The sequence below is a fragment of the Nicotiana tabacum genome, chromosome 7 (genome assembly GCF_000715075.1).
Source record: "Nicotiana tabacum cultivar K326 chromosome 7, ASM71507v2, whole genome shotgun sequence".
Classification (NCBI taxonomy): Eukaryota; Viridiplantae; Streptophyta; class Magnoliopsida; order Solanales; family Solanaceae; genus Nicotiana; species Nicotiana tabacum.
This window is the reverse complement of record NC_134086.1, coordinates 69,281,290-69,301,180: the sequence shown is the minus strand read 5'-3', so window position 1 is coordinate 69,301,180 and position 19,891 is coordinate 69,281,290. Positions and strand designations below refer to the sequence as shown.

The window sequence follows — 19,891 nt, the reverse complement described above, 5'->3', positions numbered from 1 at the left end:
TCTGATTATCCACAAGCTCAATCTTGCAATCTTTCAAGAAACCTTACCATCCATAAAAATTGGGAGAAATTCAAAAATAGTCAAATTTACAAATGGTCATTCAAAATAAGTCATAGTTTCAAAAGTAACCTAAATTTAGTCACCTTTCATGTAAAGATAAATCTGAACGAAAATATTGTTCAAAATCCGAAACAATACTCCAGTATAATATACTGGAGTTCCAGTATAATATACTGGAGTTCCAGTATACTTATGTTGGAACTCCGGTATATAATATACCGGTCCAGCATAATATACTGGAGATTTTCGCGTATTGGAGTTCCAGCATAATATGTTGTAAGTTCATACACAGGTGCACCGACCTCCAGTATATTATGCTGGAACTTTCTGTGTTGCAGCAAAATAATGGCTATTTTCAATGATTTTGCAAACGCTGACTATTTTTGAATGACCAGTCCGAAAACTGGATAGCACGTGCTATTTTTACATAAAAATTGGTGAAGGTAAAACGGCCCTATAAAACAAAATTTGCAAAAATCCATCACTAAGGTTCCGATGCTTTGCGAGTCCAGAGGAGAATAATTTTGATCTCGAAGAAAATTGAAACTTGCTACCAAGATAAGGTGGAGAGTCTTATCCCCTATTTATTTTCACTTAATAAAGGTTTGGACCTAAATGATTCAGACCTTTGCTCATTGAGTACGCTGTACACTTGTTGGCAGTCATTTATTTGCTCTGAATAGGTCTTACCTGTCTTACTTATCCAGATTATTAAGACGCTCACTTAAATTTTTTATGAAAACCAATTTTTCCTCCACTTTTATTGTACAACTACCACTGTACAAACTATCACTTGTGCCAACCACCACCTACGTCTGCCACTTCCACCAGCACCCGCTTCTTCCACTTCACAATCATTACTAGCCATCATTGTACGACAACCACTGCTAGCCTCCTCCATCAATTATTATCACCACCAGTTTGCCCTTTCACACCCATCATTACCAACTAACATTATAGCTAATTATAAAGTGTATTTAATTATTTTAATCTAAACTTTAAATAGTCATATAAAACTAAAACCAATCTTCACATTTAGAGACATTAGTTTAATAGTTAGATATGCATTAACATTCATACATCTTTAATCTTTAAACAAAACAGTCGAGCCTCCAGAAACTGAGACGATATCGAAATAAACCGAGTCCATAAACAAAAAGAACTAAGCTACTTGAATGTTATTTGATTGATTCCGACTCTGCGAGGTATCGTGCCGAATAATTTGTGGGCAACTGAAATGCTATGTTACGGATACACTTCTCATGCCGGACAGATATGGTGTTTGTGCAAACTTTAATACACAGTATTGTGTATCACACGCACACACATGCTCTCTCATTTATTTTGTCCTGTTTTCTCTCCTAATTCACGCATGCAATTTCATGAAAGGATGAAGTAGACCCAAGATGATCCTCCCGACTTACAGCATATTCCCAATTCCCATGGTTCAAACTTACCAAGCATGTCACTGCCAGAGAAGTTACTATGTTGGAAATGATCAGACTAACCAAGTCATGAAGTTGGAAACGATAAAACATAAAGAACTGCAACATTACAGTTGGGGATATTCTTTAAGAAAGATTTAGAAGGCTCGAAAGGCAACTGGCAAATACATTGGGGAAAAAGAGAATAACCGAGAGGTTATCATCTTCGTTATCTGCTTGTGGCAGACATCGCATGAAGAAGCAACAATGAACCAATCTATTCACCAGAGGCCGACACTTCAAAACCATCCGTTGAGTTACTATAATCGGACAGTAACAACTCAAACTGTTCTGATCAAAAGAATGAGAGAATAGTAAACCATCGGTCTCATGTATCTATTCTCAAAGATTGTATGCAACAGAATTCTTTTAGGACACAGCATATATTCAGCATCATCGGCTGTTACTAGGGAATTAAAATTCTCAAACAGATTAAAGTCATTTCCGGGTATTCACTAGTCATTCCCACTAACACCTAATAGTCGTTTTAGCATATTGATTAATTTTCACAACCACTTAATACTACACATTCAATTAATATCAGAAATACAGCCTGCTATTTGCAAAGCAACAAAGCAGGATAAAAGTCAGAATTAGGAATTAACACACACATAAAGCTACCATTAAAGGTTAGTGATTACTGATTACAAACCATATAAAAAGAAATTCAGATTGGGTCATGATATCAGTTGTCACCAGTTTAGAGCCAGTTATGTCTATCGGTAGTAAACTTGCTGGTAAGCTGGGGCCATCCCATTGCCATAGCCACCATATGGAGAGTAGTTCACTGGGGTGCCTGGAGAGTAGTTCACTGGGGTGCCTGGATATGGGGCAGCTTCTGGAGAGTAAGGATAAGGCGGGCTCCTGTTACCGTAGATGGCAGGTGGTGCAGCATATGCTGGAACTGCAGCAGGGTATTGGGTGTGTGAGGGAGACCTAACAAATGCCGGGGCTACTGGGAAAGATGAGACATAGGCATTTGTTGAACGGCCTGCCTTAGCAGGAGGCATAGGACCAACATTACTGGCTCTCGTTCTTTTATTTGCTGGTACAGCAGCTGGCCTCTTTTTCTCATTCTTCGGCTTCTCCGACTGCTCAAGCTGCTTTTTAAGGTTTTCTGGAGGGAATTCAGCCTCAAGCTTGTATTCTTCAATACACTTAAGGACAGAACGAATCGCTGATTGCTCTTTCTTTGCAGCTAGATGCTGTTAAACATGCAAAAGTAATTAATAAGTAAAATTGGAATAATCATATAGTTTTTCATCGTCCATACAATGATATGCGCCTTTGTCACAATGAACTTAATGTACTGGAATTGCATACACCATAACAGCAGTAAAGTTCCGAATTATCAATGACCATTTGAATTTAGAGCTCTATGGCATGAAATGTATGAGCACATCGGTACATAAATGGCATGAGAGAAACTAAAGTTTCTTCCAACATTAGGTCAAATGATTAGGGCAACACTTCTGTCTATTGGAAACAGCCTCTCTATCCTCACAAGGTAGGGGCACCTTCACAGACACCGTGACAGTGTGGGATATTACTGGTATGTTGTTGTTGTTGTTGTTGTTGTTCTGACTATGTCTAGACCCTCTCCAAGAACAAAGGGAAAATATGCAAATCTTGGCAAAACTGAGCACCCAATATTTATCCCCCAAAAAAAAATGACTGAACCTGGCTGCATTCACAGGCAGGGAGAGCATAGCAGAAAGAGAGTCAGGACAGATATTGCCAACTACCACCAACGTAGAACAAGACAGTTGAGACAATGTGGAGAAAAGATTTAAACAAGATACAGGAAAGCTGGATGAAAATATACATAACAGGAGAAAAAGAATTGGATGATACCGCAGATCGACCAGAATTATTTGGGTCTTCCAGAATTGCAGTAGCAGCTTTTTTCGCATCTTTTAGATAAGCTTTCAGAAGGGGAACAGGAGGAAACCTATCAGCAAGTCCAACTTCATAAGTGAAATGTACGGCATCAACTTGCTGTCCTCGGCTGATTAATTCTTCAATCATTTCTGCAGACAAGAAGAGCATACAACAGTAAGCTTACATACCAAAAATAATTTGTTGGAGTAACATAGACAAATATGAACTAAACACATATAAGGTACTGTGAGAATCCTTAAACTTACTACCCAACATACCTACAGACAAACAAAACAATTAACATGGCGTACAAATATGAAAGCAACTAGATAGGAAAAATAGGGGATGCACTGAAAGATCCTAAATGTAGGTTCGTGCACATAAGCAAAAAGTACTCTCCTAGGAAGATTAGATTTAGATCATGTAGTCAACATGCTCCCCATAGTGTTCTTTTTCAATGATCCAACACAAAGTACGCCAACAATAACTGTTGGGGCATGAGGCTTATTCTAGTGCCCCTTTGCTTCCACGGTTCATTTCAACTACGCCTCAATCACAAGATATAATTTGTTTCTAGTATTTCATCCCAAGACAAATTCCATATAACCAATATATCATCTACATATTAATATTTTCCACTTCTAGTCGGATAATCCTACCTATTGCCAAAAAAATATATTGTACTTCCACAGTATAAGCAAGGAAAACGCACATCAAATGAGAAGATGCTGGATGCGTGGACAAGGAAGTGTTGATGCTAAAAAGAGTTTCAAACTAAGCATGGCAACAACATAAATCCCTTCTACACCATGTGGCTTACAGTAACCTCAAAACATTAGGTTACCTCTGCTAAGACAACTGCACTTTTTTTAGATGTTTACTTCAGAAAATACAGAATTCAAACTTGAGCACAAAAATATAAACTAAGTCACCAGAACAAGGAGATGACCAGCCATGAAAGAACACATATCAAACAGGACTCTTATTATTAGGAAAAAGCTAAATCTCAGAGCTCCAATCCACTGCACTCCCCCAACAAATGCTCTCAAATTAGCAAAACATATTAGCATAAAATAAAAGACCATTTAGCCTGCGACTAGCAAGGAGACACCTGTTGAAGCTGCTCTGCAATTCAAACAAGGAGTACAATACATCCTTTGCAAAGATACACTTCTCTGATCTGACATTGGACCTTATAAATAAGATTTTCTAACACCTATAGTCGATATCAGTAGAAAGTAGTCCAATTTAGCTCCACGAACACATCCCACAACGAACTCAACCACGGATATGAATAAAAAGGGTAAACAGCAAAATGATCTCTCAAGTTAAAGCAACTAAGCACCTAACCTTCCAAATTAACTAGACCTTTCAACTGCAGACCTACTCAAAAGTCACAAGCACAGGTAAAATTCCCCAAAAATTTACTTACGACATGTTAACCTTGTCCGCCTGAACAGAAGACCAACCACACCAAAAACAGCTAGTCCCTCACTATTTATTTCGCTTAACTTGGGCTTATTTCATCAAATTATAAGACTATGAAAGACAAAGTACTCCTCTCTTTTTATGAGAGAGGTGTGGGGCCATTTTGTGTGCACCTCGACTATTCCACTAGGTAGTGCTATCTCCCACCAGCAGAGGCACCGGGTCGCTCTTACCAAGCAGAGGCACCGGGTAGCTCTTACCAATGCTTGGACAGATGTGGAAAAATCACCTAGCTTTTTTGGGAAATTACTCCTATTTCTCAAGCCAAAGCAATAATATGAACAAAATAATATAACATAACACAAAAAAAAATTACCAGGCATTTTATCACCAAGTCCAAGAGAGACGGCCAATTTAGGCATCTGTTTCCTCCAAGCAGACCCAACAACAAGTTTCCTGTACAAATCAAAATCCTCATCCTTCACTATCCCAAAAGTTACCAAATGCTGCAAGAAAGTATGCACATCGGGCGTCTTAACATTCTCAATCCCTCCTCTTTCATCCAAGCTCCTCTTCCATATCTCCGCTATATCATTGGCCTTATCCTTAACACTCGGCGTCACCAATTTCCTCTCATTTCCCAAAACCGGGTCCATCATAACTGGAATCAAAGACTCCAACATCAAAACACAGGCCCAGCCCAAATCAAGGGTTGGGTTGGGCCTTTTATCCTCTGGAAACACCTCGGATATCGATTCCAACACGAACCTCGGCGGATCCACGCAGTCTCCTAATGCTTTCGGTATTTCAACCCTAAGTGAATCCAAATCCTTCTTTTTTACAATTAAAAACCTCCAGAAGCTTCTAGAATCCATCTTAACACAAAAGCTCTTCAATTTTAGATACAATCCAGTAGAGTCATCGACTTCGGGTTGTTCTGCACCCTCACCTAGGGCTAAAATAGCAGCTTGCTTGTTTTCGAGAACCTTCTGAAGAGAAATTGAGAGTGAAACGTTCATTGAATTCTCGCGTTTTTCAAGGACGTCGAGGGAAGCTTTGGTTTCGGAATCTAGGGTTTGGATTTTAGCTTTTAAGGCTTCGGATTTCTTGAGGATGTCTTGTTCGAGTGAAGTGAAGTGATCGGAGAGCTCTTTCCAGAGGAGAGTGCAGCTTGTCATTAAGGAAGTTTGGCGCTGGAAGTCGTCGAAACTCGGCGACGGCGCCACCGAGTCGAGTTCGCCGGGATCGGCGAGTGAACCCATGGTTGTTGAATTATTGGAAATGAAGTGGAAACCCTAGAGAATTATGAGGGGAGGGGGAATTGGGGGAAGGGGACACAATTTTTGGGGTTTGGTGGTGATGATAAAGTTAAGGTTAGGGGAAACAGTACCAGATGATGACGTGGACGAGGATTTCGTTGCCACGTATGTTTATGTCTGCGCAGAGGTTTTAAGAATAGTAGTTGCTAAACAATATACTTACCTTACCTGTAATTTATCTCAGGGGAACAAGTGAATATTTGCTGTTTACTATTCGAAATTAGCAATTTTCATTAAACTTCTGGCATGAAAATGTCTTAATATTTTTTTACAGTGGCCGTATCTTTTTGAAAAATGTAGAGTTCGCCGATTTCATGTTAAACTTTAATTAATAACAAAGACAAATAATATACTAATTGCAAGAGTATAAACTGATCAAATAATGAAGGATAACATTTAACAGAATCAGAGATTACAGGGACAGAATTGAATTAAGCACTAAAGAAGTTTATGTACGTAAATATTAATTTTGAAATTGCTAATGTACACTTGGGAGTGTAGGGTGGAGTGTTGCTTAAGTTAAGGATTTATTGGGTTACGCATATCACAATCTTGGTCTCTTGCTGTTTTGTTTCGTTTCGTTATTTGTCTGTTTCAGTCAGATTTAAGAATTGATTAGCACATATTAGGTTTCTGTCTTTCAATCAAGGGTGTGACAAATGTCAGCATATTTATCGACTATCGTCAACTATATATAGTCCAAGACCCAAGAGTATGAATTCGAATTTTCAATTATCTAACTCAATTCCCACTATACCCTGTTAGCAACAGAAAATAATGTAGATTCCTTGGAGTTTTGATAGCATTGTCCAATCATTTAAAACTTGTGCATTTTGTAAAGTTTTCATTTGAACTCTATTGGAACATTAACAAATACTTAGGAAGAAAAACAACAACGATGACCCGGTAAAATTTCATAAATGGAATTCTGGGGAGTGTAGTGTGTACGCAGACCTTACTCCTATTCTGAAGAAATAGAGAGGTTGTTTCCGAAAGACCATTGGCTCAAGAAAACGAAGAAGACGAGCAGAGAAGGAAAGGGACAATATATTAATACCATCAAACAGAAACTAAAGAAATAATAACAGCATCATAAAAACATGAAAATAGTTGAAATGAAATAACAAAATCAGAAAATAAGCTTCGATGCTATGAAAAACGGAAGGATAGTGTGAACACAATATTAACCACTAGCAGTTTAAGGCCAATCCTATCGAACTAGCCTCACCCCCGGACTCGACTACGTCCTAACCTACAACCCTAATGCTCGACCTCTACACCTTCCTATCAAGGGTCATGTCCTCGAAAATCTGCAGCAACGCCATGTCCGGTCTGATCACCTCTCCCTAATACTTCTTAGGTCGCCCTCTACCTCTTCTCGTACTTGCCAAAGCCAAACTCTCACATCTCCTCACCGGAGCATCAGGGCTCCTCCCCGCATGTGCCCGAACCATCTGAGCCTTGCTTCCCGGATCTTGTCATCCATAGGAGCCACGCCACCTTCTCCCGGATAACTTTATTTCTAATCTTATCTATCCTAGTATGCCCGCACATCCACCTCAACATCCTCATTTCTGTCACTTTCAAATTCTGGATATGAGAGTTCTTAACCAGCCAACACTCTGCCACATACAACATGGTCGGTCTAACCACAGTTCTATAGAACTTGCCTTTGAGTAACGGTGGCACTTTCTTGACACACAGGACTCCTGATGCTAACCTCCATTTTATCCATCCCACCCCTATACGGTGAGTGATGTCCTCATCGATCTCTCCGTCCCCCTGGATAATCGACACCAGGTACTTAGAATTACTTTTCTTGGGGATGACTTGTGATCAAAGCTTCACGTCCATGCCCACTTCCCCCGACTCAATATTGAACTTGCACTCCAAATACTCTGTTTTAGTCTTGCTCAACTTGAAAACCTTAGACTTAAGGGCATATTTTTAAACCTTCAGCATATCATTAACACTGTCTCGTACCACATCAATCAGAACTATATCGTTAACAAATACTTCAAAGAATTTTCGAATGTGAAACGCTGCAAGAAATTTAATAAGATTTCATGCATCGGCGTTGCAAAAAAATTAGGTACTGTTAGTTTTTTTTTTCCTTTTGGTAATCTGTCCTAGCCTTAGCATGTTTATCAATTACTTGTGCTTATAAATTGTACGTATACGAACGGAGCTACATGCAATAAAAAAAAAGATTTAAGTAGGTTGTCTTTATTATTTTCATATCGTGCAAATAAAGTGAATACAAAATGTATATATTACATTAAAGAATTCCCTTAACATAATAAAACCTTCATACAATGGACATAGATGGTTAAAAACCATCTTAACTCACAAGTTTGAATTGCAATTGTGATATTATCCTACTTTTCAATCTCGTTATTTCCCCGGTAATTGATGTACTGAGATATTGAGATGGATGTGTGGGCATACCATGAGAGATAATATTAGAAATGAAGATATTCGAAATAAAGTGGGAGTGGCCTCCGTGGTGAATAAGATGTGGAAAGCGAGACTTAGATCACTTAGGCATATGAAGAGGAAATGTACAAATACCTAGTAAGGAGGTGCAAGAGGTTGGTCATGGTGGGTCTGAGAAGAGGTAGAGGTAGGCCTAATACGTACTTACAGAGAGGTGATTATGCAGGACATCGCGTAGATCCATCTTACCGAAGACATGATCCTTGATAGGAGAGTATGAGTCGAGAATTAGAGTACAAGTTTAGTAGGTAATCGAGTGTGTCTCTTTTTCATGCCAATTATATTAGTATTAGTCTCGTAATTTCTTATCCGCAGAATTGTAGTACTGTATTTTGTTTCTTTTGCTTTACTTTACTTATTATCTTATCCTATTATTGTTACTTTTTTCTTTTATCATTTCTTGAGCCGAATGTCTATCTAAAACGACCTCTCTACCTTCATAAGGTAGGGGTAAGGTATGGGTATACATTATCCTCCCCAGACCCCACTTGTGGGATTTCATTGGGTTTGTTATTGTTGTTATTAGATATTCCACTTTCTACTATCACAACCCGAAATTCCAACCATGGGACAGTGATGGCGTCTAACGTTCACTTGCTAAGCAAGCAACATTAGCTGAAGAATTAACTAATTTTAACAATTTAAAAGTAGAACATTAATAATTAACGATTGAAATACTCTGAATTACATATATAAATCCATAAGTAACAAGATCTAGATTTATCCCAGAAATCCGGAGTCACAAGTACATGAATAACTAGAATACTACAAATATAATCTGAAATGAAATATAATTGTTCCAAAAGAGATAAACATTAAAAATAAGATAAAATAGGACTTTAGGAATTGTGAACGTCGTGCAGGCTCTACCTCAAGTCTCCTGGATAGATCTGATCCGAGCAATCTCCTTTAAGGGTCGTTAGGACCAATACTGTGATCTTTGATGGCGGGCTATAATTACGTCTTTTAGTCACTTATTATACTCTAATTAACTATACTTTAATTGAGTTTGAGCTTTAATCGCTAGTATTTTGCACTAATTGCGTGTTTTATGCCTTGTAGGAGTGTTCTGATCTATGTAGATGTTATGGAATGAATTCGAGCTATTTGGAGCTTTGAAGTCTGAGTAAAAGCTCAAAGGATTAAGCCGGGATCGCGTTCGAGGGTCGAGGATCAATTCTGGATGTCAAAATTAAAGGAAGAAGCAACTGCTGAAATGCACTAGTGCGAGGCACTGTGCGACGCACAGTGCGAGGCATTAGTGTAATTTTATGTCAGAAATTTCTAAAGTTCAGAAAGTGGATTTTTTTATCTGACAGGAAAAGGCACTAGTGCGGCTCATGAAAAGCAATAAGTTTGCAAGTTTTCCTATTTAGGCTAGGAAAGGGACATTTTGTCTAGGCCCAACCCTACTTGCTATAAATGCATGAAAAAACGTTATTTTCGAACTTTAGACATACTCTAGACCTAGGGAGAGCATGGAGCTGCCGTGAAGGTCGGAATTCATCAGATTCCATCTCTCTTCCATCAAACGCAGTAATCTTTAGGTTTCTTTGGATGAATTGTTATTTTGTTACCATGTCTACGTGGAGCTAAACTCCGCATTTAGGGTTGTGGTTGTCATGAATATTGAAGTTTATTAATTATATTACCATTAATTCGAGTTATCATCTTTAGTTGTTTTTCTAATTAAATGCATAATTGCTTAATCATTTGGCCAACAGTTGAGTTCTATTTACTATCTATGCTATGCTTGGGAAAGCCGTATTTAGATTAGAGTAGAATTAGAGAGAGCTTGTTTCTGAACCCATGGCTCGGGGAAAGATTTCGCGGTTAGGATAGGAATATACCTACCTGTCACAACCCCAAATACCGGTCGTGATGGCGCCCATCACATTACTAGGCAAGTCAACCAATCAACTAACCACGACCCACTTTCCTTTAACATTTAAGTTATTTCCTAACACAAGTTTTAAATACTGAAGTCATTATAAGCGTTAAACAATAGAAATATGCGAAAGGTCAAAACTAACAATAGCTACACAGCTCCAACTATCTGGTGTCACGAGTCTAGTGCCTCTAATACAAGTCTGAATACCTAATACATCAATAGTCTAGCAAATGCGGAAAGATAATAATATCAGAAGGAGAGAACAGGGCTGCGGACGCCATGCAGCTACCTTGAAGTCTCCGTCAACTACTGAAACAGCTAAAAGCCTCACTCGGCCGCTCGGGCACCTAGATCTGCACACAAGGTGCAGGGACTAACATGAGTACGCCAACTTAGTAAGTAACTAGAGTAAAAAAGGACTGAAAGTAGTGACCAGCAGTTCAAAAATACATAACTGGATAATCAACAGAATATCAGGTCATCTTTACAATTTAAAATCAGTTTCCGTTTAAAAATCACATTTCCAGTTTAAATATTTGGAATCAAATACTTAGCAGTATATCAAACGGAGGCTTATTTAAAAAAAGAGTGAAATCAGTGAAAACATCATAAAAAGGCCTCTCGGGCAAGGAATCACTCAGAATATGGTCCCTCGGGCAGCCTCTCAGTCACTCGTGGCTCGACTCTCGTCACACAGTACTCACTCTCAGCACTCGGCTCTTTAGTATCTCATAATAATAGAAATCATAGTAACCGCTGCGGCGTGCAGCCCGATCCGTAATTTATAGTCGACTATGCTCACTAGGGGGGTACAGACTCCGGAGGGGCTCCTACAGCCCAAACGTCATATCACTGCGGCGCGCAGCCCGATCCAATATACATATCGCTGCAGCGTGCAGCCCGATCCAGTATATATATCGCTGCGACGTGCAGCCTGATCCATGTAAGTATCGCTGCAGCGTGCAGCCCGATCCATAATTATATACATATCATATCCTCACTATTAGGTTCTCAACCTCTCTCGGTCATTAACCTCACAGCCTCTTGGGCACAACAATAGAAATTAGGGAACTCAGCCCAAACAGTCCTCACAATTAGAAGTGAAAAGATAAAACCAATTTTAAACATTTAAACAGGTAAGACATAACTCAGGATATGTTTTTAGCAAGTAATAGTGAGGAAAAATAGTCAAAATACCCTAAAGGTTTTTACAGGTCGGCACAAGGCCCCAAGCAGGGCATACATCCCATAATACAGTATAAATATCCAAAATACGGAATAACATAATATTTCCAAATCAAATACGCGGCTTAATAGTTGCTACGGGATGAACCAAGTCACAATCCCTACTGGTGCACGCCCACACACTCGTCACTCAGCATGTGCGTCACCGCGTTTATCAAAACAAGTCAAATACCGGGGTTTTGTACCCTCAGTTCCAGATTTACAATGGTTACTTACCTCAAACCGGTTAAATACTACTCCGCGACGCCTTTGCCCCTCGAATCGGCCTCCACGTGCATCGAATCTATCCAAAATCAGAACGAGGACGTCAAAATATGCCAAGGGAACGAAGCCCAAGTGAAAACAATCGAAAAATACCAAAAATCCCGAAATTACCAAAACCCGACCCCTGGGCCCACGTCTCTAAATCTATAAATTTTTATACCAATAGATTCCTCGTCTTCCCACGAGTCTATTCATATCAAGAACACTAAAATAAGGGTCCAAATGACCCCTCAAATCCTTCTTTAAAGGTCTCTTAAACTCAAGCCCTAATCCTCCATTTTTAGCCCTTAATCTCCACTAAAACCATGATTAAACAGTGGAAAAATGATCTTAATCCAAGTAATTAAGCTTAGGGAACTTACCCAACCGATATCCTTTGATTCCTCTTGAGATCCTATGCTACTTAGCCTCTTTTCCGTCTTCAAAAATGGAGTTTTTTGCAAAAATTCGCGAAGAAAGCAATATATACCTTCTGTCTAGGGATTTTCGCATCTGCGACCATCCCACCACTTCTGCGGTACCGCATATGTGGTCAAATCGCCGCTTCTGCGGTCCATCACTTAAAAGCCCAAGCCGCTTCTGCGCTCAGTCTTTCGCACCTGCGACTCTGCAGGTGTAGTCCACCACCGCATTTGCGGTCCCTGGAAAATTCTCAAAATCCGCTTATGCGGTTCCTCACTCGCACGTGCGGCGCCGCACCTGCGGTCCCCAATCCGCAGGTGGGGAAATACCAGAAGCAGCAAAGTTCAGCAACTGCAACAAGTCTCAAACCTCTCCGTCAACCATCCGAAATAACCCCGAGGCCCTTGGGACCTCAACCAAAGGCACAAACATATCCTAATACCTTATTCAAACTTGTTCCAATCATCATAACACCTCAAACAACATCAAATCTCCCAAAACACATCGGATTCAAGCCAAACTTTCTAAAATCTACTAAATTACGCTTTCGATCAAAAACCCAACCAAACCACGTCCGAATGACCTAACATTTTGTACACACATACCAAATGACACAACGGAACTACTGCAACTCTCGGAATTTCATTCTGACCCCTATATCAAAATCTCGCTTACCTACCGAAAATTGCCAAAATATTAACTTTGCCAATTCAAGCCTAAATCCACTACGAACCTTCAAAATTCATTCGGATTACGCTCCTAAGTCACAAATCACCTCCCAAAGCTAACAGAACCAACGGAACTCACATCCGAGCCCTCTAACACATAAGTCAACATCCGGTTGACTTTTCCTACTTAAACTCACTCTAAAGAGACTAAGTGTCTCAAACCTTACCAAATCCTTTCCGAACTCGATCCGACCAACTCGATACCACATAACACGGATAAACAAAGTATAACAAAGTAGAAATAGGGAAAATGGAGCGGTAACTCATGAGACGACTATCCAGGTTGTCACATCCTCCCTAACTTAAACAAACGTTCATCCTCGAACGAGTCAAGGAACATACCTGAAGCCTCAAACAGGTGAAGATATCTACTCCACATCTTCCGCTCGGTCTCCCAGGTAGCCTCCTCCATGGGCCGACCTCTCCACTGCACTTTCATTGAAGCTATATCCTTTGACCTAAACTTTCGAACCTGATGACCCAAAATAGCTACTGGCTCCACATCATAAGTCAAATCATCATCCAACTGAACTGTGCTGAAATCCAAAACATGAGACGGATCCCCAATATACTTCCGGAGCATAGAAACATGAAATACCGGAAGCACACTCGATAAGCTAGGTGGCAGAGCAAGCTCATAAGCCACCTCCCCAATCCTCCGAAGCATCTCAAAAGGCCCAATGAACCGAGGACTCAATTTCTCTTTCTTCCCAAATCTCATAACACCCTTTATGGGTGAAACCTTCAACAGACCTTCTAGCCAACCATGTAGGACACATCTCGAACCTTCCTATCAGCATAACTCTTTTGCCTTGACTACGTTGTACGAAGCCTCTCCTGAATCACCTTCACCTTCTACAAAGCATCTTACACCAAATCAGTCCCCAATAGCCTAGCCTTACCGGGCTCGTACCAACCAACTGGAGATCTATACCGCCTCCCATACAAAGCCTTATATGGAGCCATCTGAATACCCGACTGGTAGCTGTTGTTATAAGCAAACTCTGCAATCGGTAGAAACTGATCCCATAATCCTCTGAAATCAATGACACAAGCACGAAACATATCCTCCAATATCTAAATAGTGCGCTCGGACTGCCCGTCTATCTGAGGATGGAAAGCTATACCCAACTCTACCTGAGTACCCAACTCTCTCTGCACGGCCCTCCAAAACTGCGAAGTAAACTAAGTACCTCTATTTGAAATGATAGAAACTGGGACACCATGCAAATGAACGATCTCCCGGATATAGTTCCCTGCCAACCGCTCTGAAGAATAGGTAGTACATATGGGAATGAAGTATGCGGACTTGGTCAGCCAATCAACAATCACCCAAATAGCATCGAACTTCTTTAAAGTCCGTGGAAGTCCAACAACAAAGTTCATAGTGATCCTTTCCCACTTCCACTCGGGAATAACCATCTGCTAAAGCAAGTCACCCGGTCTCTGATGCTCATATTTCACCTGCTAACAATTGAGACACTGAGCTACAAATCCCATAGTGTCTTTCTTCATTCTTCTCCACCAATAGTGCTACCTCAAATCCTGATACATCTTCGCGACACCCGGATGAATGGAATACCGCGAGCTGTGGGCCTCCTCCAGAATCAACTCCCCAAGCCCATCCACATTAGGCACACAAATCCGGCCATGCATCCTCAACACCCCATCATCATCAATAGTCACATCTCTGTCATCATCATGCTGAACTCTGTCCTTAAGGACCAGCAAATGCGGGTCATCATACTGGCGCTCTCTGATGCGGTTATATAAGGAAGACCGAGAAACTATGCAAGCCAATACCCGACTGGGCTCCGAAATATCTAACCTCATAAACTGATAAGACAAGGCTTGAACATCAACTGCAAGAGGTCTCTCCCCAACTGAAATATATGTCAAACTCCCCATACTCACTGCCTTGCGGCTCAAAGCATCGGCCACCACATTGGCCTTTCCCGGATGGTACAATATAGTGATATCATAATCCTTAAGCAACTCCAACCATCTACGTTGCCTCAAATTAAGATCCTTTTGCTTGAACAAATGCTGAAGACTGCGATGATCAGTGAACACCTCACAAGATACGCCATACAAGTAATGCCTCCAAATCTTCAATGTGTGAACTATGACAACCAACTCCAAATCTTGAACGGGGTAGTTCTTCTCATGGGGCTTCAACTGACTAGAATCATAATCAATAACTCTACCCTCATGCATCAATACACAACCAATCCCAACCCTCGAAGTATCACAATACACGGTATATAAACCTGAAGCTGATGGCAAAACCAACACTGGAGCTGTGGTCAAAGCTGTCTTGAGCTTTCGAAGGCTCTCCTCACACTCGTCCGACCATACAAATAAAGCACCCTTTTAAGTCAACCTGGTCAAGGGCAATGCGATAGACGAGAATCCCTGAACAACCCGGCGATAATAGCCTGCCAAACCAAGAAAGCTGTGAATCTCTATAGCTAAGGACGGTCTGGGCCAACTCTAAACCACCTCTATCTTCTTCGGATCAACTTGAATACCCTCGCTGGACACCACGTGCCCCAAGAAAGCCACTGAACCGAGCCAGAACTCACATTTGGAGAATTTTGCATAAAGCTTCTCCTCCCTCAATCTCTGTAACACAACTCTCAAATGCTCTGCGTGCTCCTCCTGACTAAGCGAATACACCAAAATATCATCAATGAAGACTATGACAAACGAATCAAGGTAAGTCCGGAACACGCTGTTCATCAAATGCATGAACGTTGTTGGGGCATTGGTCAGCCCAAAAGACATCACCAAGAACTCATAATGACCATATCGGGTCCTAAAAGCCATCTTAGGAATATCTGAATCCCTGATCTTCAACTGGTGATAGCCCGAACGGAGATCAATCTTGGAGAATACTCTCGCTCCCTGAAGCTGGTCGAATAAATCATCAATGTGAGGCAAAGGATACTTGTTCTTAATTGTTACCTTGTTCAATTGCCTATAATCAATGCACATCCTCATTGTGCCATCCTTTTTCTTCATAAATAGAACCGGCGCACCCCGAGGTGACACACTAGGCCGAATAAACCCTTTTATCAAGGAGGTCCTGAAGCTGCTCCTTTAACTCCTTCAACTCCGCTGGTGCCATACGATATGGCAGAATAGAAATGGGTCGAGTTCCCGGCACCAGATCAATACCAAAATTAATTTCCCTATCCGGTGGCATGCCCGGCAGGTCTGCAGGAAACACATCTAGAAAATCCCTCACAATTGGGACAGAATCAATACTGGGAGCCTCAGCTCCAACATCCTTCACGAAGGCTAGATACGAAAGGCATCCCTTCCCAACCATACGCTGGGCTTTCAAGAATGAGATCACTCTGCTGGGAACATAATTGGTCAAGCCTCGCCACTCAATCTGTGGCACACCCGATATAGCCAATGTGATTGTCTTAGCTTGACAGTCCAGAATAGCATGACACGGAGATAGCCAATCCATGCCCAAAATGATATCTAAATCCACCATACATAATTGTAAAAGATCTACTCGGGTCTGGAGACCCCCAATAGTCACCACACACGACCGATACACATGGTCTACAACAATAGTATTGCCCACCGGAGTAGATACATGAACAGGTGAAACAAGAGACTCACGAGGCATATCCAAATAATGGACAAAGTATTATGACACATAAGAAAAGGTGGAACTGGGGTCAAATAATACAGAGGCATCTCTGTGGTAGACTGAAACAATACCTAAAATCATGGCATCTGAAGCGGCAACATCTGGTCTGCTTGGGAGGGCATAGAAACGAGTATGTCCACCACCTGATCGACCTCTCCCTCTAGGGCGTCCCCTAGCTACCTGACCTCCACCCCTAGCTGGCTGGGCGGGTTATAAAGTAACTGGAGCAGAAGTCGAGGGCTGACCCCTCTATTGAGACTGACCATCATGAAGACGAGGACACTGCCTCCTCATATGTCCAAACTCTCCACACTCATAACAACTCCCCAGTACTGGAGATGAGGACTGAAGGGAACCCCTAGCATCGGAATGACCAGTAGAAGGACCTGGCATGGAAGAACCCTGGACTGATAGAGCACGAGACGAGCTCTGAGCTGGAAGGGCACTAAGTGATGAGTGGCCCTGATGAGAACTATGAAATCCATGACCTGATGATGCTCCATGCTAACCTGGGCAAGCTGAATGAGCCTTCCTAAATGAACGGCCTCTGCCCTGCTGGAACTGACCCCTCGAAGGAGCACTGCTAAAGCTACCAGATCCCCGAGGCCTCTTGGCCTCCTTCTCCTCTCGCTCCTGCCGGCGAACTATCTCAATCTCGCAGGCGATATCAACAACCTCCTCAAAGGTAGCACCTGTCACCCTCTCCCTAGTCACGAGAATTCGAAGCTGGTACGTGAGGCCATCAACAAACCTCTTGATCCTCTCTCGGTCTGTGGGAACCATCCAAACTGCATGACGGGCTAACTCAGAGAACCGCATCTCATACTGCGTCACCGTCATCTCCCTCTGACGTAGCTGCTCAAACTGCCTGCACAGCTCCTCTCAAAGCTACTGTGGTATATACTTCTCCAGGAAGAGAATAGAGAACTACTGCCAAGTAAGGGGCACTGCACCAACAGGCTACACCTCTCATACACCTCCCACCAAGTGAAGGCATCCCCAGAAAACTGAAAGGTAGTAAATGCCACACCACTGGTCTCAAGAATCCCTGCTGCACGAAGCATTCTCTAGCACTTATCCAAGAAACCCTGGCCATCCTCGCCCTCTGCACCGCTGAATGTCGGAGGCTGGAGTCTACCAAACCTCTCAAGTCGACATTGCTCATCATCCGGCATAACTGGTACCACGAACTCTTGAGCTGGTGCAACCGGCTAGGTTGGAGGTGCCCCCGGTGTTTGGAGTCCCTGCACAACCTTCTTAGGTGTGTGAGAAACGGGAGTCTGGGTGCCTCCCCCGTCCTGAGAAGTAGTTGCAGCCGTAGTAACTGAAACCGCCTTAGCCAAACTGGTATACACTGATAAGATCTGAGCTAAAGCCTCCTGAAGGCCTGGAATCACAATAGGCACAGCCAGTGCCTGGGCTGGTACTGCTGTAGCATCCACAACTAGGACCTGATCGGGAACTGGGGTAGCTGGTGGATCTGCTGGTGCTGCTCTAGCTGCTCCGCCCCTGCCACAGCCTCGACCGCGACCTCGACCTCTGGTGGCCCCAGCTGGTGGAACTGGTGGTCGTCCACCCCGCCCGGTAGCTCGTGTCCTCACCATCTATGAGAGAATGGAATAGTAAAAGTTTAGTATTTGGATCAACAAGTTCGCACGACAAGAATTTCAAGAATATGAAGAATTTTCCTAAAGGTTCTGCAGCTTCTCGAGGATAAATACAGATGTCTCCGTACCGATCCGCGAGACTCTACTAAACCGGCTCATGACTCGCGAGACCTATGTAACCTAGGCTTTGATACCAACTTGTCACGAACCCAAACCGGTCGTGATGGCGCCTATCACATTACTAGGCAAGCCAACCAATCAACTAACCACGACCCATTTTCCTATAACATTTAAGCTATTTTCTAACACAAGTTTTAAATACTGAAGTCATTATAAGCGTTAAACAACAGAAATATGCGAAAGGTCAAAAATAACAATAACTACACAACCCCAACTATCTGGTGTCACGAGTCTAGGGCCTCTAATACAAGTCTGAATACATAATACATCAATAGTCTAGGAAATGCAGAAAGATAATAAGATAAGAGGGAGAGAACAGGGCTGCGGACGCCATCCAGCTACCTCAAAGTCTCCATCAAATACTGAAACAGCTGAAAGCCCTCACTCGGCTGCTCGGGCACCTGGATCTGCACACAAGGTGCAGGGACTAACATGAGTACGCCAACTCAGTAAGTAACTAGAGTAAATAAGGACTGAAAGCAGTGACAAGCAGTTCAAAAATACATAACTGGATAATCAACAGAATATCAGGTTATCTTTACAGTTAAAATCAGTTTTCGTTTCAAAATCACATTTCCAGTTTAAACATTTGGAATCAAATACTTAGCGGTATATCAAACATAGGCTTATTTAAAAGAAGAGTGAAATCAGTGAAAACATCATAACAAGGCCTCTCGGGTAAGGAATCACTCAGAATATGGCCCCTCGGGCAGCCTCTCAGTCACCCGTGACTCGACTCTCGTCACACAGTACTCACTCTCAACACTCGGCTCTTTAGTATCTCATAATAATAGAAATCATAGTAACCGCTGCGGCGTACAGCCCGATCTGTAATTTATAGTTGACTATGCCCACTAGGGGTGTATAGACTCCGGAGGGGCTCCTACAACCCAAGTGTCATATTGATGCGACGCGCAACCCGATCCAATATATATATCGTTGCGGCGTGTAGACCGATCCATGTAACTATCGCCTGCGGCGTGCAGCCCAATCCATAATATATACATATCATATCCTCACTATTAGGTTCTCAACCTCTCTCAGTCATTAACCTCACAGCCTCTCGGGCACAACAATAGAAATTAGGGAACTCAGCCCAAACAGTCCTCACAATTAGAAGTGAAACGATAAAACCAGTTTTAAACATTTAAACAGGTAAGACATGACTGAGGATATATTTTTAGCAAGTAATAGTGAGGGAAAATAGTCAAAATACCCTAAGGGTTTCTACAGGTT

General features: G+C 41.9%; 1 protein-coding gene across 1 annotated transcript; it reads right to left on the bottom strand.

The window, feature by feature from the left end:
* Positions 1–2,043: 2,043 nt before the first annotated feature.
* On the bottom strand, positions 2,044–6,200 carry LOC107784774 (FRIGIDA-like protein 4a). Its single transcript, XM_016605955.2, has 3 exons — positions 5,230–6,200; positions 3,399–3,574; positions 2,044–2,749 (listed from the first exon to the last, which is right to left on the bottom strand). Exons 1-3 carry the CDS (start codon positions 6,113–6,115, stop codon positions 2,261–2,263), a joined length of 1,551 nt encoding a protein of 516 aa, XP_016461441.1. The 5' UTR covers positions 6,116–6,200; the 3' UTR covers positions 2,044–2,260.
* Positions 6,201–19,891: the final 13,691 nt, after the last annotated feature.